Source organism: Phragmites australis, chromosome 14 (genome assembly GCF_958298935.1).
Source record: "Phragmites australis chromosome 14, lpPhrAust1.1, whole genome shotgun sequence".
NCBI lineage: Eukaryota > Viridiplantae > Streptophyta > Magnoliopsida > Poales > Poaceae > Phragmites > Phragmites australis.
This window is the reverse complement of record NC_084934.1, coordinates 23,867,586-23,888,211: the sequence shown is the minus strand read 5'-3', so window position 1 is coordinate 23,888,211 and position 20,626 is coordinate 23,867,586. Positions and strand designations below refer to the sequence as shown.

At 42.9% G+C, this 20,626-nt stretch overlaps 2 protein-coding genes across 6 annotated transcripts; both read left to right on the top strand.

Annotated features, from left to right (window-relative positions):
* Window positions 1-4,024, top strand: LOC133891659 (uncharacterized). Its single transcript, XM_062332393.1, has 2 exons — window positions 1-616; window positions 3,471-4,024. Exons 1-2 carry the CDS (start codon window positions 263-265, stop codon window positions 3,627-3,629), a joined length of 513 nt encoding a protein of 170 aa, XP_062188377.1. The 5' UTR covers window positions 1-262; the 3' UTR covers window positions 3,630-4,024.
* A 7,601-nt stretch (window positions 4,025-11,625) lies between these two features.
* LOC133890821 (protein STRUBBELIG-RECEPTOR FAMILY 3-like) lies at window positions 11,626-17,444 on the top strand. Of its 5 annotated transcripts, none has more exons than XM_062331399.1 (19): window positions 11,626-12,017; window positions 12,362-12,614; window positions 12,799-12,928; window positions 13,022-13,093; window positions 13,207-13,272; window positions 13,363-13,434; window positions 13,536-13,607; window positions 13,705-13,776; window positions 13,860-13,925; window positions 14,041-14,106; window positions 14,198-14,598; window positions 14,686-14,742; window positions 14,882-14,941; window positions 15,037-15,347; window positions 15,448-15,716; window positions 15,806-15,941; window positions 16,496-16,629; window positions 16,751-16,907; window positions 16,985-17,444. In XM_062331399.1, the coding sequence occupies exons 2-19, from the start codon at window positions 12,485-12,487 to the stop codon at window positions 17,069-17,071; spliced, it is 2,358 nt and encodes a 785-aa protein (XP_062187383.1). In that variant the 5' UTR covers window positions 11,626-12,017; window positions 12,362-12,484; the 3' UTR covers window positions 17,072-17,444. The 5 variants fall into 5 exon arrangements, with proteins under 5 accessions (XP_062187383.1, XP_062187386.1, XP_062187385.1 ...); XM_062331402.1 differs by having other exon boundaries at window positions 12,348-12,614; window positions 14,707-14,742; window positions 14,885-14,941; XM_062331401.1 differs by having other exon boundaries at window positions 12,348-12,614; window positions 14,707-14,742.
* The last annotated feature ends 3,182 nt before the right edge of the window (window positions 17,445-20,626 follow it).

The window sequence follows — 20,626 nt, the reverse complement described above, 5'->3', positions numbered from 1 at the left end:
ATTGCATCGCAGCGGAAAAGGATCGCGTCGCGAAGACCGTGCCCGAATCCTTGCTCCTCTCAGTCACCACTCCCGTCCTCCTTTTCCTCTCTCTCGGCTCCCTCTCACTAACTCATCGCGCGCGACGCGACAGAAAGAGGTTCCGGAAGCCGGCAACTCGTCTCGCGCGGAGGGAAGCTGCAGGGGGCGGCCAAGAAGCAGGCAATGGCGCCACGCCCGCGCAGGCCGTGACCGGGACACGGGAAGAAGGGGGCGGTTTGCCATGGTGCGCGGGCCGGCGATGGCTCCGGCGGCTTGGCCGGGGCTGGGGGAGGTGGCGGGTTCGGCTGCTGCTGCTGCGGCGGCGGCGGAGGAGATGCGGTGGCGTCAGCTGGACAGCGGCGTGAGCGCGATGTCGTTCGGGTTCGTGGCCACCGCCATCCTCGTCTCCATGTTCCTCGCCATGGCCATCCTCGAACACTTCCTCCGCCCCCCGGCCCGCGCGCCCGGGCCGCCCATGGGTATCCTCCGCCGCCTCCGCCTCCTCCTAGGCCGCGGCGCAGGCGGAGTGCCCGGGGCCGCCCCCGGCGCGGATCTCGAGGCGGCGAGGAAGCTCGACACCCGCGCGCCCCTCGAGGTACGCCACACCGCGCACTGCTCCCACACGCCTCCCATCCATGGCGTGTCGTTTTAATGATTCCGTCGTCTCGCCGTTTTCCTCAACTTTCCTTTCTCGCGTGGCTTCGCTTTTCGTAACTGCGTGTCTCTGTGCATCTGATGAACCTAATTGCGAATCTTGTCGCCCCCCGTTCTTCCCTTCCTAGTCTTCTACTCTACTCGACCATGATGCTGCGGTGGCTCGGAGTCATCTGACGAGGAAGACGAAAAATGCAATGATTTATTGCCTAGGGATGTTGATTGGTGGGGATATAATTCGTGCAATCTCTAGGTTTAGCATTTCTTTTTAGAGAAAAGGGTCTCCCCCTGGTTTTTCATTTCGAATTAGGTTTAGCAATTAGGACTCCGCTATAAAGATTTGACGACGGTAGTAGGTGTTTGGGTGGAGGGGGAAAAATCTTGCCTTGCGTATCAAAAGAAGAGGTGGGTATTTTTATATGAAAGTCAGGCTTTAGTAGATCTTTATAGTGTTGTTCATATATGCACATGCGTTCTACTAGGACTGATGTAGCATTGTTCCAAGGCATCAATTAATTAGTTTGGTCGGCATGGCATGCTAGTTCAGCTCCACAAGTGTCTGCTGCTAACTCCACTAGCCATATTCAGATCTTAAGTGAGACGAGCCATTAAGGAACATACCGGGTATTGGCTATTGCTGCCTCGGCGGTACACATTCTGCTTTTTCACCATTGCTATATTACCATTTAAATTTTCTTTCTTTCTTTTGGTAGCGCCGCCATTTGTGTTGTTTTCTGAAAAATGGAGGAGAAACAGTGCTTGTCCAGTGCCAAGAGAGGTTAGAGTAGATCATGACACCAGTGGTTCTTATGTAGGTATAAGCATCAGTCCCCAAATATAGTTCCTTCTGCCTTCCTCAAATTGTATGTTTTGGCTAAGTTCAGTTAACACATTTGTGTAACTTGTCACTAGAATCTTGTAAATTTGGTCTGAAGGAATATAGCAAATTAACCATAAACGGTCAGGGGACTATATTCATTCAGAAAGAAGATCATGGGTTATGGAATTGAGAGGGACTTTTTGCAGACATCAGCAAACAGACAAAGGCCCATCCCTGTCTGCAGCCACCACCAAAGTCTGGAACAGACTACCTTGCAAATTGCAATCTTGGTTGTCCACAGGGCCACAACCATATGTCCCACTGTGGTCATCATTTTTGCTGCTTGAGGACACGGCCATGTGGAACATCTTGTTATTAAGATGGATCAGCAGCAGAACTTAGTTACTGTTTGGAGTAGTGGTCACATCGTAAGGATGAGCATAAATTCTGTCATTCTCTAACAACTTAGAACTTTTTTCAGTCAAACTTCTGGTGCATCAATTTTTACTTACTGGGAGAAACTGTTTTTTAACCTTATTTTTCAAGTTTGATGCTTTATTATGCAGATTACACACTATGTATTTTTGCAAGCATGCACTATTCAGTACACTCAATAAATCCGGAACAATGCCTATTTTACTTTCAGTTGAGATATTTCGTGTCATATGAAAATTTATGGTGATTGTTTAACTGCTTGCTACCATTTTATTGTATTTTCTAGTATTGTACTCATGGGAAAGGACAACAACTGTAAGCAAATTATATGGCTAAAGTTGGCTTGTCCCTTAAAGCGGACAGTTCAACTATTGCTTGTCTTCAATTCATGATCAACAGTTGAACACTGACTCAGCTGCCGCTTAATGATGCACACGATGCAACTTTGAGTGTTGATTGGGACGGGCATGGAAAAAATAAACGGTGAACTGTGTTGCAAGAGACTGTAGATGAGGATGCAATAAAATATGCAATGGTTGAGCATGCACTTAAAAAAGTTGTGTTGTTACTTAATCTTTCAATGACCTGCCAAAGATTGGCATACCCTCTATAGTAGGGATTTTTTTTTTCATTTATCATGGCAATGCAGTTCAGCTCCCTAAACTGCCGAAAGACACCACAAGGGTCAAATTATATTATCTGTGTTCTTTCCTAGATGTTTGTGCCACTGGAAAGTTTCTTGATTGTAGGCTTGAACTTCAAGGATGTTAGCATGAATTCATGTGTGCAAGGTTTCTTTGTTGAATTCTGTTAGATTAGTTCTGCATCAAAGTTCCTTACCCAGATATTATATAGTTCCTTTCTTGATGACAAGTTATCCACAAATCAAAGTAGCTCCTAAACATTGACAATCAGCTTCAACCTCCCTTGCAAATATCCTGATCAGTTTTGCATCGTAGGGATAACTTTCACTCATTACTTTTCCTGATCAATGATTCTAAGTTGCTTGATCGGGCTTGAATATGAACTAGGAAGAAGGAAATGTATAGATCTTTGTTGTTCTCTTCTTTTTTATGTGTGAAAATAGGCCACAAACACTCTGCGATGTGGATGAAAACTCTCTGGATAGCTGGACTCAGTTGTGACTCAAAATCCTTTAACAACAGTATTATGAGAGCCCTCTGCTAGCCCTGGCCCTCATTTGTAAAATTTATTACTGTTAGAAACCTGTTCTCTCTTGTGCCATCGCGGAACTTGTCGTGCTTAAAAATTCGCTACTATATAACCCATTTTCGTGAGCTGTGCCAATTTTACACAATAACCCATTTTCTATTATTGTGTTATTTCCACTCACCTTTTTATGAAAAATGGGGAAGTAAAGCTTCTATTATGTGTTATGAAATTAAGACATTATCTCACACCTCTGCTACATCAAAATATACCATGTTTCCATTACATAAAAAAAAATATTGCATTATCATATTGACCAGTGAGTTCACTTGATACACTTCCATTGACTGCTTGTTCATGTCACTTGCAGATTCCTGTTTACGCCGAAGATGTCTCAGTTCTGATGCCAGGGCAAGATGTACCAACATTCATCGCGCATCCTGCCCCAGCACCCTGCCCCCCAGAGAGGATCCGATGGCCATCACACCAGCCTCCTCCTTTCACCGGTTCCTCATCAAACCCTAGCTAGCATTGCGGCACTACATGCTGGCTCACTATTCACGTCGACGGCGTAGACTGTCGTCAGTGTCACTGCAGCCTGTAGAGGAGCCCTTGTGTTCTCTGTGGATGCATCACCATTCCGGTTGATGCTTGATGTCAGGAGCAGAACAGTTAAGACACGCTCTCTCTCCATATCTGTACAGGTTTAGATCTTGTTCTGAAGCTAGCTTTGCTGCCCCCCTGCTGTACTGTGGCGGGAGAGCGGCGGATGGTGGATCAGTGGAGTTGTTGCTGATCCTGCTTGCTGTGTTAGCTGCCGTTGTTCTTTGTTGGTTGATCTTAGTACTTGGATGTTAGATACCTGATGGACACACATGTTGTGTAAACTCGGTTGGCGAATGTGAATCTCTAGGTGTTTAATTTCACGAAGTTCTTCTCATATGCTTCCGTCTGATGATTGGTTTTTGAGTGGCTACCGTGTTTGATGGATGCAGAAGGTAGTGCACACTTGCTATTAAGTGAGTTAATAGCGGCAGGCCTGAGACCTGGTTTCTTAATTCTTTGGGATTGCTATATCATACCCGGGCATTTTGTTGCCCATCCTCACCCGCCCGAATTTGTATCCATCAATTTTATGCTAAGGTCTGTGCAGGCTGTGTGGGGGCATTTCAAAGTTTGGGTGTTGTTGTCATAAAAAACATCTTAATTCTTTACTACTAACAACACATGCAAATTTTAGATTAATTACAGTTAGTTTATGTTGTAGTTATAATTAGGTTATGTTGAAGTTATAGTTATTTTTTTCATGTAACTTTCATGGAAAGTTGGTGTAAATAAAAATTCGGGCGCTAGAATAATAAAAACACCTGAATTTTTCTACTACTATCGGCACATACAAGTTCCAAATCAAATATAAATCATAGATCTTAGATCTAATGGTTACAAAATTCGGATTCTAACCTCTTAAAAAAATGACCGGTGAGCTATAGACAACCCCTTTAGTTCTTTTGCCTGTCAAAGATGTAAAAGAGCGTCTCTGGTCAGGAACTGCCCACCTGGAACTGCCCACCTGGCTTTATTTCCCTTTCGGTAACTGTGGTCGCTTTAACGTCCTGTAAACTGGTCAAGTCCATGGAGCAGAATGCCACGACCGAAGCGGCTAAGCTTTACGGTGGCAGGTGGCAGCGCCGGGTCGATGCTGGATTGCTGAACGATGACAGCTTCGGTGGTGGCACGCAGAGGACAGGACAACGCCATCGATAGAGACAGGCAGTGCAACGATAGACAAAGCGGCTTGTCACAAAACAAACTCCAACACCGGCTGGGTTTCACCGTGTCAGTCAGCCAGCCAGCCAGTGCGCGGATTCGCCGACTCGACGGCCAATGAATCTGATGGTCACGGCGAGAACATCACGCTGCAACTGCGAGGCTACGACGAACGAAGCCAGCCATAACCTCCGTGCCGAGCCGTTCGTTGACCGCCGGATCAACCAACGGCTGAGGCGATCGCGGCAGAGGACGCGCATGAGACCGTCGCACGGCGGACGGCGGGCGAGAGGCGGAATAATCCGGCCACTGTTCCAACATGCACCCTCCCCACCCCACCCCATTCTCGCCGCCGCCCATTCGCTGCGCCTCCCTGTCGCCCCGTACGAGCAGCGAGGGCTCATCATGAACTGCGACGGGATTGTAGGAACAGTTAGATGCCCCGTGATTGCCGACTGGATTAGGGCGATGCACGTGGCCGCAGTCGTCCTCGCTGCTAGTAATAAATTGGATTTTTTTAGATGGGAGATACAAGAGGACGCACTCCAATCACACATCAGGTCTCACGTATATATATATATATACACGTGTGCATGTTCTATATACAGTAAAGAGATATTAGAGGTTCTAGATTCTTAATGTGCAAGCACGCGTATCGTTACTTAGGGTTGAGCTCTGATGAGACATAAGTGCTAATCCTAGAGATCGAACGCTAGTGGCCAGCGTGCCACGTACGACTTGCCACGCGTATCGTTACTTAGGGTTGCACTCTGATGAGACATAAGTGCTAATCCTAGAGATCGAACGCTAGTGGCCAGCGTGCCACGTACGACTTGCCAAAAGAGCTATGAGTCGTTTTCATAATAAATAGGATTTTAATTGGTTGGATTCAGCGAAGTACTGCCCCTTCCGTTTTAAAATAGATGTCATTTTAATCTCTATTATAATATTTAAAATATATGACGTTTTAGGATGTTAAAATAATTTAGTTTAATTTTTTCAATATTACCACTTCATTAAGTAACTTTATTCTTAATGCATGTCTTATTTTTTCAATATTAAAATAGGATAAGATGATTATTTTATCTTTTATCTTAATACTTATGTTCAACTTTGAAACGGTATCTATTTTAAACCTACCATGGAATAAAGTTACTTAATGAGATGATAAATTTGAAAAAATTAAATTAAAATTACTTCAAAATTATAAAACGTTATACATTTTAAACATTATAATAGAATTAAAATGTCATCCATTTAGAGACTGATGGATTTCTATAGAATTAAAATGTCGTAGTGCTGTCTGCTCGAGGTGGATCGGGACTGACACAACGACAGCTACAACGGTTACTTAGACCCCTAGCCGTAGTTTATCTTTTCAAAAATGACGGGCCGTTTCATAGCCGTTACAACCAGAAACCGACGAGTATACTTTACTACGTCCACCATCACTGAACACGATTAAGATATGAGACTGATTACTACTTAATTAACACACCACTTGACAATGATAGCCGATTACACTACACTGTACATCACACAGTGTACGAGCCAGAAGCTCAAAAGTTCCATGCTCCTGGCCGGAAACGGCCGGCCTATCATCATGCGCCTTGCTGGTAGGAATTTCCATGCTCCTGGCCGGTAGGAATCACCCTTTTCATATATTTTTTCTTTCCTGCGAATGCCGATAGGAATTAGCATCCTGCACGCAGCATGAACGAAAAGAGGAGCGGAAATTCCACACGCCGCTGCTCGTGTAGTCGTGTGCTCGGAGGAGACACGGCATAGGCGTTCGTATCCGATAGCCGTGCCCGTGGGTAGATGCCCAACTGGAGCGCCGGATTCGGAGATGACATGACGGCCGCCCAAGGAAATTTCGCTGGAATCTGCAGGGAAGGCAAGACAAAAGCTCACGCTGGAAGTAGGAGGAACGGAGCATCATTTCCTTGTCCTGCATCATTTGTCCACTAACGATGCCATCACCATTGCCAAAATAGAAAGGTAAACATAAAGTTAAAGGATGGATCATCTTTACTATAATCTTTATTGACTAAGCATCTATTTGTTTTTTATTACGATGATAGATTTTAGCTTCTAAAATTATAATATAAAATAAATAGAACAATTCTATAATCCATAATTCATAATCTGAAATCAGATTATACCACAATCCACAATCTAGAAAAAAAAACTACTTCTAGCAGATTGTGACGTATATTTATCCATAATACCATTACAAAATAATGTTAGCTTTTTTCTCTCTTCGCTTCTTTCTCTACCTAGTTCTGCTCGAGCTCGTTGGCGGTGTGGAGCGGCACGGTGGCGGCTGGGCTGCACCGTGCTGGTCTGGGGCGGTGGCTTTGTCCTATCGAAGGCCGAAATCGGTTGGGGACGGCTTGATTTGGGCTGGTGTCAAGCTGGCGGCGACAGTAGCCATGTGGTCGTGGCGGGGGCTGGCTGACACCGAAGATGGGGATTTACGGGGTGTAGGAGCTACACTAACCCAAGTAGATGGAGGATTTGCAAAAGAAGGGGATACTCACCAAGGTAGTTTGTCCACGGTGAATTCTGACTGCGATTTGAGGTGGTCGGCGGTGGTACCTACGGTGGCCTTTTTCTCCGCAATTGGTGGAGGGAAAAGATTGCTATAGGCCCAGGGGTGCTCACGGCGAAGAGGATTGAAGGAGGGCTAAGGGGCGATGAAGTTCTGTGGCAGAGCTTCTCGCCAGTCGTGAGGAAGACAAAGGCTTGGTGGTGATAGCTGCTCAAGCATCATCAACCAGTGGTGGAATGAGACTCCCGTTGCGTGGTCTACGTTCCCGTAGTTGGTGTGAGCGGAGGAGCTTACAGAGAGCGAGTCTGTAGGGGAGAGGGGATGGGAGAATTCTAATAAGCTGATATTGTTTGTTTTAGATTATACAATTCAGATTCTAAATTATGAGAATTAAAATCTGGATTATTAGAATTACAAAAACAAACAAACTCTAAATCCCATCGACTTCTCAAGCTTTTGAATTTGTGTGGACCATATGATCATGAAAGAACGACCCAGATTGCCTAGACAATATGTGAACAATGAACACTTAGGCTATCTCTAGTAGATTCTTTAAAAATTTATACTCTATAATATTATTATTGTATCTTCTATCATTATTACAATACTCTCTATTTTTTTAATCTTTAATAATACATATTTTCTACCCTCAATTCCTCTCTTCACACCTCTTGATCCACATATCATTATGTATAAACAGTGATACAGTGAGAAGGGAGAATATAATTTGAGTACCTCTCTCCTCCCATCCCTATAGCAGTAGGATATGTTAGCTGCTGGAGAGATGTGTCGGCCTCGTGATCAGCTAAAGTGAGCATAGTGATGATGGCATAGTGTTTTGAGGTACATTCCTCAACCTCCAATGATGGGTGCTCGAGATCAGTGGCATTTTCATCAAGGTAATCATATGTAATAAAATTCCACCTCGTTAGCTCTGAACACTTAAAAACACTTAAAAAACACCATATTAATTTGATAAAAAAATAAAAAACGCACAACTTATTTTAGTGCGCTCAAACATAAAGGTTTAGATTTTTATGACTAGAAAGATCTTTACCATTTACTTGGTCCACAATTTAGATTTTTTTGGCAAATATTAGAATGGCTCGTTTGGTAAAATTCTGAATTCTTCAATAAACATTTTGGTTCTAGTTTCTTCATGAAAATATCTCTAGTGAATCAGAATCACTTTGTGCAATCGTTTGGTTAGTTAGATGGATTTTAATTCTTGAGATAGAATGACAGTTATAAATGAGAAGGAAATGATTCAGAAACGGGAGAAACCACATTTTGTATGTCGCAGTGTAAAAAAGAGAAATATTTCTCCCGTTTTGGATTCAAATCACTTGCCAAAAACATTGTTTGACAAGTATTCCACTGATTCTGGCTAGAATCTGAAATATTTCTCCCATCCAAATGAACCCTAAATGATTTGAACATTAGGGCTCAAACTAAATGTTAGAACGCTAATTTGGTGTATGATATTATCTCTAATACAACTAACAACAAGCAATTTACATTCTTTGACACGGTTAGGTACTCTCTCGCGCTCTATCTATCTATCTATATATATATATATATATATATATATATATATATATATATATATATATATATATATATATATATATATGATAAAAACCGTGTAGCTAATTGTTTTTTAAGTAGTAAATAGATGGTATAAAGTGGCAAAGAATTGGAGAGGCTGTTTTCCCATTTATGGCGTCTTGGAACTCATACCCTCCCTTTCGGGGCACGCTACCATCGGCGAGTATTTAAGAGAGCCGGCGGGCACGGACTAAAGAGGTCGGATCCAGCTCTCCAGTGCTCAATACGGCACTCTGAGAGATTGAGAAACTCTGGAACACAGAAGCTGAGACCACCGAAGAACAAAGAGTCCGAAGCTCTAGGGTAGATAAACATTCTTGTAACCAGCAACATTCCTGAGATACATTCTCAGGGTATTTATAGCATCCACACAGGAGTAGGGTATTACGCTTAGTGCGGCCCGAACCTGTCTAAAAATCCCTCCAGTGCATTTACTGCATTCTGCGTTAGATCATTCCATCCCACCTGCCATCGCATTTACACCCATTTATTTCTCCCGTAAACATATTCATAATCATCCCCCTGGCCGAATCTCAAAAAGGGGTCCCTCCGGATCCCTACGACAGGAGTTCACCCTCCGACACATACCCTGGGTAACTTTAGTGTATATTTATTGTGTTAGATTTGTTTGGTGCTTGTTCTTAGTGTGTTGTTCTCTTCACGTGTAGACGATCCCGTCCTGAAACCGTTCTGGAATATCCAAGACCAAGAGTTTGTGGATTTCGAGCACCTTAATGGAGAAGACAAGTGTCTTTGAACATTTTATACCTAGTTTTACAAAGTTTTGTTTTACAAATAGCATGCTGATCAAATATGACATTATATGGTTAAGGTTTACTAGTTTCTCTGATATTCCTTATAACCATAGTTTTGGTTACAGTGTTTTGGGTAAATTATGCTTAATAGCTTAGTATTGCTTACTCATGGGTAGCGTAGGCAAATGATCATATTGGTTAATGATGTGAATCATGATGATAATTTTGGTAAATTCTTATACTTGGAAAGTAAGATCTGAGCAAGTTTGGCATGATGATTGGTATGCAGATGAGTTCCAGGCAAGATTATGGGTTTATTCAGATAATTGGTTATCCCCTTGTGTTGGATGATGACGGTCTTGCTCAGACCATGTTAAAGATCGGTTCGTAGAGCGACCACCCATGAAAACAGCACTACCATAAGACTTATATGGGTACGACTTGACAAGTAATTATTTGTTCTTCCAGTAACGTATTGGCTAGATGGAGGTGTAGGGTCAGAAGGGTTACTTCCCAGAACTACCAGGCATAAGAGGGGGCTTCTGGAGTGGAGGATTATTCCCACAGTAGTGGAATCTTAGTGGGCAAGTACAAGCTGGAATATTCCTTAGAAATGTCTCGTATTGATCTCTTGGCGCACACAAGAACACGGGAATCAGCTAAATGGGCAAGGTATTGATGGGTACCAGCGAAAGAGATTATCATGACCCGTGGGTAAAATGTACGACCTGTGCAGAGTGAAAAGTGATATATCAGTAATGCTTATGGTCATGAGCGATATGGACCCCTCATATGATTAGTCATGTAGGTTTTAGGTTTGTTTTTTGTTTGAATCTAGTGGACACAGTGGTGGGAACTGTGATTAAAATCTAGTTTTGGTTAGAGGTGGATAAAACCTCAGATGTGAAGTAAGGTGGTTGAAATCTTGTTTTTTAAAAGATCTTTCGTATAGTAAATATGTTTTTTTATAACGGTTTTACTTCTAAAATAATATTTGTGTAAATAAACTTATGAGTCAAGCTATTCTTGATATTAGCACTATGTTATATTTTCTTCACACTTGTTGAGTATTTCATGTACTCATATTTATTATATTCAAACAATATTGCTCAGTTAGGGAAAGATTTTGAGGATTTCGTAGAGGATGACGTATTCTAGTGTGTTCCTCTGTCGATTGCCCGTGAAGTCGTCCAGTTGAAGATGAAAACTACGTTTAATTTCGCTATAGTATTTTTACCATTTGACTCTCATTGATTCTTTTCTAAGAACGAATGTACGTTTAAGTTTAGAGATATTATTCTATTATTTTACTTATGATGTTACTATATATATAACCTAATTTTACTAAATATATATATAGAGTTTATATTTGTTTTGACCTTAAAACTGAACTTGACAAAACCACGCCTACACCACTTCAACGGCCGCGACAAATCCTGCCGCCCTATCATCCTTCTTGCTCGTAAGCTTTTGTTTCTCCAAAGCAACAAACCTATTAACCTTGTTCGGCATATATTGAATTTGAATGATACATTTCGGATATCACTGAAGATGTGTGTGTCCACCTAATATAAAGCATGTCTGTATCATGAGATTCAATTTATAGGATTTATACAACCGCATGCGAAATTCCTGTGATATTTCTGCCGCAGTGACCCTAAATCAGAAGAAGAAAAATCCTCTCCTCCTAACCATGGCGATTTTCAAAGTAAAAACCCATGAGCTTCTCCGTACTAGCGCTGTCACCATCACTGCTCGTCCCCAGTGCTATGGTACTGTCAGCGGCGGCGACAGCGGCAGCAGTGAATTTTAAAAGCGGCTGCCATGGTGGGCTTGTCCTTTTCCTGCCCCTAGCTGCTCCGCCTGCGCACACAACACAGTCACAACTCGCACACGCTCCCGCTGTGCCACACCGCGCGCCTCGCTTGCCCCAGTCATTCCCAATCCCCTTCCCGTCCTCGACGGATTGCTGCCAGCAGGCAGATAGATCTTGTGCCCAACCATCTCTTTCCTCCCCCTCTCGTCGTCTATTTTCGTCTCCACCGAGCAAATCCTTAGCGGCCAAGTCTTCGAGCTCGGGGAGTTTTAAACGTGTCCAGGAGAGTGTCTCCCGAGAAAAGGAGGACCGCACTCGCTACTGCTGGTCGCTTGCTTTCGGTGAAAGCGGCGGCGGCGGCAGGGATTGGACTTATTACTGGTTGTGCAGAGCTGCCGTGGAGACAAGAATCTGCAGGTATCCGGCTCGGCTCTTCTTTTCCTTTCTTCTCCGGTTGTTCTGGTTCTTCTTCTTCTCTCTCTTGCCCGCTTTGCTTTCTCATCTTTGCTCTGTTTCTTGGGGGAAAAGGGCTTCTTGTACATGTGGTATGTTGGGTGAATTTCTTTAGGAAGTGTACAGTCGCGAGAGGCGAGAGTGGGGGGGGGGGGGGTGGATTTTCTTTTTTCTTGCTGCTGTATGTTCCTTGCCGAATTTTGGCCGGTTTTTGTGTTGCAAGAAATCTTTCGGCATCGGCATTGTGTGGCTTTCTCGTGCACCTTTCGTTTCATTACCTCTTTTTGACTCCAGGCTGTAATCCTCAGAGGTCCATCATTCATCCGAGTGCCCAAAGATCGAAGGAACGTGAGGCGATTCCCCCCCCCCCCCCCTCGTTCTGTGGGATAAGCTCGTCAGCTGATGCCCGCATTGGAGGATTGTTGAAGGATATGCTTGTGGTGATGAGCAAGCCGGCACCGGCCCGGCGCGTGTCGCCGGTGCCCTTGATTGGGTCCACTGCCGTCTTGCTGCTACTCTCCGCGCTTCCGCTTTGTCAGCCCTACACTTATGAACAAGACGGTATATTATCCTACCTATATTATTATTTCCCTACGATTCAGCATTCGTAAGTGTACTGTAGACATCATTATGGGTTGATAAAATCATGCGGGGTCCCAGATTGTTTGTGTTTTGCTGACCGTGTTGCCTATACAGAGATTTATCCTTTGGTACCTTACGTCATTTGCTTTCTTATGATTATCAGTGTTTGCGATAAATGGCTTGTACACGGCACTTGGATCACCAGGGCTGCCTAATTGGATTACAAACGGTGGTGACCCCTGCACTGAGGGATGGCAGGGTGTTTCATGCGTGGCCTCAAATATCACCTCCATGTATGATCTGTGCTTATGTCTTTTCCTTTAGTCTTTATACTCGATGACCCCTTTAATTGGTGATCTGAACAATGTAGCATGTTGTGTTCTTAGAATTCTCAGCGGTGCAAATTTGGGCGGACAGCTGGGTAACACTTTGGGGAATTTCACGTCGTTAATCACCTTGTAAGCTGATTATGTGTGGAGTTTATGATGGCAGTTTGCCACTCTGTTTGGATTCTAAATTCGAGCTGTTCTATCAAGTTGGTACATAACACTTCTGGGTTTACCTCATGTAGGGATCTTAGCAACAATAATATTGGCGGAACCATACCAGATGGTCTACCAGTCACAATGCAGAAATTGTATGTCTGTTTGAGCACACTTTTGCTCTTTTGATCCACCTTTCTTGTTTGTTTGTTTGTTTTTGACTAAGCCCTTTCTGTCAATCACAGTTTCCTTTCGGCTAACCAGCTAAGTGGTCGCCTCCCGAGTAGCTTGTCAGCACTGACACTTTTGACAAGCATGTAAGTATATTATTGCCAATACAAATTAACACCCCTTCAGAAAGTTAGGACTTCCATGATAGCTTCTCAAACTGTCCCTCCTTGTGTTCTTGCATTTGCAGGTCGCTCAATAACAATCATTTGGTTGGAGAGATACCAGATATATTTTCAGCATTCACTGAACTTGCAAATTTGTAAGAGCACTCTTTCTTGGCTTACAGTGTTATTCTATACAGTCATTTGCTGATAATTTGAAGTTAGTTAGCAATGACAATCAACCTTCTTGATTAGAGATTTTTCTTCTAACAACTTGACCGGTCCATTGCCACCTTCAATGGGGAACTTGACAGCATTGACTAGCCTGTGAGTACTGAAGCCTATTGCACTATCTTATGGGATAAACTTTTCACTAATATGAATTACCTGATTTCCTACTATCATTCCAGGCATATTCAGGACAACCAAATATCTGGAACCCTTAATGTGTTGCAAGATCTCCCTCTCCAAGATTTGTATGTCCACCCAATTATAAATTTATGCCTTTTCTTTTCTTGAAGGGTAACTGAATTGCCCTTTTAATCAAATGAAATTTCTGCATTATTTATGGTAACTGTTTTAATTCAACAGGAACATAGAAAACAATCTTTTCTCTGGCCCCGTGCCTGTAAAGTTACTGAACTTGCCAAACTTTAAGTAAGAAACTTAGAAACTCCTCCTTGGTTGAGCTATTGATTTTTTTCTTTTGGGGATGCACAATACTCTTATAATTTAATTTACTGGACAGAAAGGATGGGAACCCATTCAATACCAGCATAGCCCCATCCGCACAGCCTCCGGCAGCACCGACACCATTACCATCACCTTCAACAGGGCATGTCCCCTCAAAAGAACCTGCAAATTCTTCTAATGTTCCAGGAGGAAGTACTCCCGCCCCAGCATCAGGAAAACATACTGTTTCTATAGTCAAATTAGTCGGATATATTCTTGTCGGGGTAGTATCAGCAGTCGTTTTTGTGCTAATGGCAATGTACTGTTTATCCAAGTACAAAGAAAGAAAGTCAAGGGATGACGTTTATACAAAAGGCCAGATAGGAAGGGTGCCTCAGAGGCTTGGAGAACCTAAAACCAAGGAAGAAGCAGAAATCAAGGAGCCGCCAGTAAAACTCAAGAATAATGTTGGGAAAGGTTCCAACTCTTTCTCTTGACACCCAAAATTCTGTCATCTATATGATCTTTTCCCCTTAATCTTGACATCTGAAAAATTATTATCAGCTTCAAATGTTGTTTCTGAAGCAAGAGAGGAGCAGAAGTTGAATATGCCAACAGCAGGTGAACGACTTCAAACCTAAAAAAAATGCACACACCTTACTGTCTTGCAAGTTTAAATACAGGAAAACATTGACGGAAATACTGGCATAGAAGGGCCCATGCTTTCTTCGATCCTTTACATTTAAAGATTGTTTTGCAGCAGTTTCAAATGTGGTTTATAATGCAAGGGATGGGCGGAAGTTAGATTCACCGGTGACAGGTAAATGAGTTGAAATTAAATAATGTTCAGAAGTATTATTCACTGCATTGCAAGTTATGAGCATGTCGAAGTTAACACACACACTTACATGGCAGCTGCTCCTGGGGTGGTTACAATGAAGCAAAAAGAGCATGTAATTGATATGGAAAAGGCCGATAATTTTGTTGAGGAACAATTGCATTCTCCCCATCCTGTTGCACTGCGTACTGAAAAAGTCATTGTCAATCCCAGTGTTCGTACTAGAAAGGGAAGAGTACCTTCAGTTGGAAAGGTGGACCTGACAACTGCTGTTAAGTCCTTTTCCATTTCATCCCTTCAACAATATACCAATAGTTTCAGTGAAGAAAATTTCATTAGAGATAGCAGGTTCGGTAAGGTATATCTGGCAGAGCTTCCTGATGGAGAGGTAAAAATACTTCAGCAAAATTTTGAGTAATTATTTTATTAAAATTGTGCTGATGATGCCATTATCAGTTCTGAAATTGTGATACTCTTTTGGTTAGCAGCTACTGGAAGTTTTGAAGATTGATGCTTCTAACTCAAAAATACCAGCAGATGCCTTTCTAGAACTAGTTGTGAACATTTCTGAACTGAGGCATCCTAACATACTTGGGCTTGTTGGATACTGTGCGGAATTTGAGCAGCGTCTACTTGTCTATGAGCACTGTAGCAAGATGACCCTACATGATGAACTCCATTATGTAGATGACTCAAACAAGCCATTGTCATGGAATGCTCGCCTCCAGGTTGCTGTGGGGGCTGCGAAAGCATTACAGTAAGCAGAAATAATTTGCTCCATCTTTCTTTCTTTCTTTCTGAATTGTGTGCCATGATTCAAAATGATATGTATATCTTTTTTTGCAGACATCTTCATGATGGCTGCCAACCACCAATTGTACATCAGAATTTCGAACCATCTGTTGTTCTTCTCAACAGCACCTTGGTCGTGCATATTTCTGAATGTGGTCTTGCAGCATTAGCTTCAAAATCAGTATCTCAGGTACAATAATATTAACGAAGATATTTCGGCATTATATTTTTCTTGACCTCTTAAGGATGCTTGTAACTTCAGGTGATGTTATGTTCTGTTATCTGAGTCCCGACCTGTCTATTGTATGATAGTTCAGTCTCTTTAAAAAGGCTGGTATTGGTAACATATAAATGGCTAGCTGCAAAATTATATGCTAAAACAAATGTCACCCTAAACGTAGCTAAATATGCATGACACGTTGATGCCTCTGGGCCTGCTCGTTTTGCTAACCTACTGCTTTTTACCTGGCCTGTCATGCTGGTTTTCTCCTTGTATCTATAACCATTTGCCATGGTACTGAGCTATTTTGCTATTTTTTTCTTGATGTTTTGATGCTTATAATTTAAAGTTGCATATATGGTGAATTGATCCTTTGAGTTTTGGTCATGATACATTGATCTCATAAAAGGTTGCTAGTTCATTTCAAAAGTAGTGACTGGTATTAGCTAATCAATTTTTTCATGAGAATGGAGTGAATACTATTATTTAATCTTTCATAAATCTTGTACTTCTTTGTATGTCAGTTGTCTGGCCACACCTTATTCCATTATGAAGCCCCTGAAGTGCATGAATCTGGATCATTAAGTGATAGAAGTGATGTTTACAGCTTTGGTGTTGTTATGTTGGAACTTCTTACAGGGCGGAAACCTTATGACAGGTAACATTTTAAACTAACAAACAACACAGAGCCATTTGTCGCACTCATTGGGCATATTTTTCTTGAAGATGATTTCTCACCTAGCGAATTAAAAAATGTTTCACATGGAATGAAATTACAGTTCACGTCCACGCGCTGAACAACATCTAGTGCGATGGGCCACTTCTCAGCTCTACGACATTGATGCCATATCAAAGATGGTAGATCCTTCCATTCAAGGGCAATGTTCTGAAAAGGCATTGTCACGTTTTGCTGACGTTATTAGCCGCTGTATTCAGGTAGACGTTTGATCTTTCATTTGACATGTCCTTCAGACGAAGATAGACAGTGTGACTAACTGAAACTTCCGATGCAGCACGAGCCAGAATTTAGGCCACCAATGTCTGAAGTTGTCCAAGACTTGACTCGCATGGTAAGTAATGCAACGAGGGCTTCCATGTAGGTGCTCCCTGAAGGAGCAAAAAATAAATGCACCTCATTTTGGAATGTCATGTGGAGCCTCTTGCCAGATGTAGTTCTCTCTAGCCATGTTGCCTGGTTGCAAAGATGCATTTGGTGATCATTGATGCAGTAGTAGGATGGAGTGATATGCTGGTTCCTCCACATTTCTGACCGGTGCAAGCAGGATGAAGGATGCAAGAATGCCCCTCATTTTGTCCATTGCCAATCATGCTCCTCTGATTGATTTATGCTTCGAAACCATTGTTGTACTTCTGTAGTCTGCACTATCAACATTTCTCAGTTCGTGAATCTGCAGGGTTCTCTAGACCTATGTAAATACCGAGAAGTGGAACAAATATGTTAGTTTGCTCCTATTGAAGTTCGCTCCAAGTTGACGATTCAGTGCACCTCTGAAGCGTTGTCTTTCGCTCCATTTCAGCAACTGAGCGAGGCCAATATTTATGTGCAGGTGAATGTGCTGCCGAAAGGAAAATAAAGTTCCACGCAAAGAACTTAAAAAGAAAATGACTTGTTTTTCTAAAAAGTGAGTTAAACAATTGAATTGGAATTTGCAATACGAATTTCAGGTTCATATTTAAACTCCAGTACGATTCCGTAGCCCAGTTCAACCAATCCTTGCCCGAAACGGATTCCAAATTCCAATGCATACCGTGCGGTATTAACGGGAAAAAGTGAACTCATGAAGCGAGTGAAAGCGTTTCGTGGCGCGGCGTGGTGCCCCACCTGTTACGAACCTCGAGCTGATACAAGTGTTTGGGGTAATCGAAGCACTAAAATAGAGAGATTAGATAAGAGTTTAGGCTGGAATAAGCACAGAATCAGGGTAGGCAGCAAGAGGAGCAAAGGTACAGGAGGCAGAGTTCAGAGGAGGAAGGTGGCATGGCCGATCAGCTGGTGACTCTTTTGTAGTGCTGCTCGATGAATCAAGTGGCCAAGTTCTCCGTGGTCCCACAGCTTCGCTACTGGTGAAGCCCAAGTCCGGGACATTACCTTCCCTTGAAAGTCGGCTTGCTCCCAAGCTAATGCAGATGTGCCGTAGGATCCCAGGTCAGCTGCAGTCTCTTCATCGGAACACTTGCCTCCGTGCTAAATTTAGTGCCATCGTGTCTTCCTTCCTAGGCAAAAGGTGATGAATCAACACCACTATATATGTGTACCTGATCTAATGTGATGAATTGGTGGTTTGTATATTCCTTGAGAGGTATATGAGACCACTCTGTATCCTTCATCTTATTAGTTTGTACACTCATCAGTGAAGGTATGTCAACTAGCATATGCTCACCAGCAAATAGTTGTATCACCACCAAGTACTCAGATTGTTGCTGAAGAGCACTCTGGTTCCTCTGAATAAAACTTTGAATTGAAATCTTCCGGCATTCTTCATTGCATATTATTATCTTGTCAGGTACCAAGAACTTAAACATTAGCTGCTCAATCCCAAAGCATCCCTTGCCAGCTGCAACTTGAGAGAAATTAACAAGTCTTGCAAACTGAAGAATAGAGCCACCGGGGTCCCATGGCGCTTGCGGCTCCTTCACCGGAGACGTGAACCTATCACATACAAAAATCTTGCTCAAATGCATAAGAATATTGTAAAAATTCTCTTCAATGTAGCGAGTAGGCATACGTGGTGCTATGAATGCAATTGCATGGCCCTTCTGCTCCTGAATGCATGGTCGAATTGCACTTCCGGTAGAGTAATGTATCGCAATATAATCTGCACTCAACATCACCTTACCAATATCCCTTCTGAGAAATGTACAGTCGTTATAATCACTGCCAAGTGCATTCTTTTCAGTTTCCTCTATCAAATTTCTTTCAGTACTTGATAGTGCACCTACCATCTGTTGCTTCCAACTTTCTAATATGCCCACAAAACATAGAGAAACTTCTTGTGATAGAAATAGATGAGTGAAAAGCTGAACAAAATGATTATCTTCAGATATGTAGCACTCAAGCTTGCTGCTATAGCCTTGACCAGCCGACTCAACAATGATGAATAGATCACCAAATCTTCCACAACAACAGAAACATGGAGCACCGAGATCCCATAGTAGCTGTGGCTTTTTGTTAAGAACAACTTTACCAAAACTGTAGTTGGTAAACAATGCAAAACAACTCCTGCACACTCCCACAAGCTGTACCACTTGGCAATCCTCGGATGGCACCCGGCAAATCACGAGGACGAGGTGGGATGGGTGGCACATGTAGCGACATAGAGAGCGCTCACGGTGGTCATGGTGGCAGAACACCCACTAGAACAAGGGCGAACATCGTCATGGATTTTGGTGATGCCACTGTAGATGGTGGGTTCGGTAGTCCTCTCTTTGGATGCCATTGCAGAGGACGATGATGTATACGCAAACCATCGAACATAACGCCTTTGGGACCGTACGAAGGAGTACCAAAGTCTTGGCTAGTGACTTCTGGGCATCCTTGACACTGTTGCTATGGTTTGGGCAAACCATCAAACACCTAGCAAATGTCCCAGTGTCCACAACGACGTCATCGATGATGGTCAGGGATGCCACAACACGTTCTGGGTTGCTGGTGGTGATGGCGCACGTGGTGTAGGTCGGTGCTGCAGTTAGGATGGTGGAGATGATGCTCGCAAATGCCGGCGCATCGGTATCATGGTTGAGGCATATCATCTGGAACATCCTTGGACACACTCGTCACAAGTAGGGACAGGGCCACAACATGGTCGGTGGCTGTGTTGATGTTGAGGCCCAGTGTTGAACACATAGTGAGCGTGTCGGTGCTGAAATCGCCCTTTGTGGTTGGAGTAGCCTCGGTGGCAGTGTATGTCGTCGTGAAGGAAGATAACACGATGGTGATTGTGGTGGATGCAGTTGATGAAAAATACAGTATCATGCCGTTCATCATAACCACCATCTCGGCATGGTGCTCAGACCTCCTGACACGGTCCTCAACCATCATCTCCATGCACAACACTAATTGGCCCGCGAGACTCATGGGGTGGCTCTAGCACAAACTCGGTGGTAGCAGTGGTGTAAGAGGCTCTGATACTATTTGTTACGAATCTCGATTTGATACAAGTGTTTACGAGTAATCAAAACACTAAAATAGAGAGATTGGATAGAGTTTAGGCTGGGATAAGCATGAAATCAGGGTAGGTAGCAATAGGAGCAGAGGTACATGGAGGCAAAGTTCAGAGGAGGAAGAAGGTGGCATGTTCGATGTGTTATGTTTATCCTTTTTCCAATTAGCTGATGACTCATTTTTGGCCAAGCGTCAGCCTATGTGACCTAGTTCTTCATGGTCTACAGTTCCGGTACTGTTGGAGCTTATATTTTATAATAAATTGGAATCTTTTAACTTCACAAGATGTGAAATTATAGTGACTTTAATTTTTTATAAGCTGTTTGATAAGAAATAAATAGATAAAATTTGATACTACAAACATATAGCTTATTTCACGAATTATTGTTCCCTCGGAGGATCTGAATCCGTCGGTGACACCACCACCTCACGCTTTCCCGCCCGAGCCCGAGATTAGCACGGCACCAGCCCA

Bases quoted from the DNA above. Each gene is read 5' to 3' on its own strand.
- LOC133891659 (XM_062332393.1), top strand. From the start codon at position 263: ATGGTGCGCGGGCCGGCGATGGCTCCGGCGGCTTGGCCGGGGCTGGGG. The intron at 617-3,470 runs GTACGCCACACC...TGTCACTTGCAG, and splicing joins ACACCCGCGCGCCCCTCGAG to ATTCCTGTTTACGCCGAAGA.
- LOC133890821 (XM_062331399.1), top strand. From the start codon at position 12,485: ATGCTTGTGGTGATGAGCAAGCCGGCACCGGCCCGGCGCGTGTCGCCG. The intron at 12,929-13,021 runs GTATGATCTGTG...TTGTGTTCTTAG, and splicing joins GCCTCAAATATCACCTCCAT to AATTCTCAGCGGTGCAAATT. The intron at 14,942-15,036 runs GTAAATGAGTTG...CTTACATGGCAG, and splicing joins GTTAGATTCACCGGTGACAG to CTGCTCCTGGGGTGGTTACA.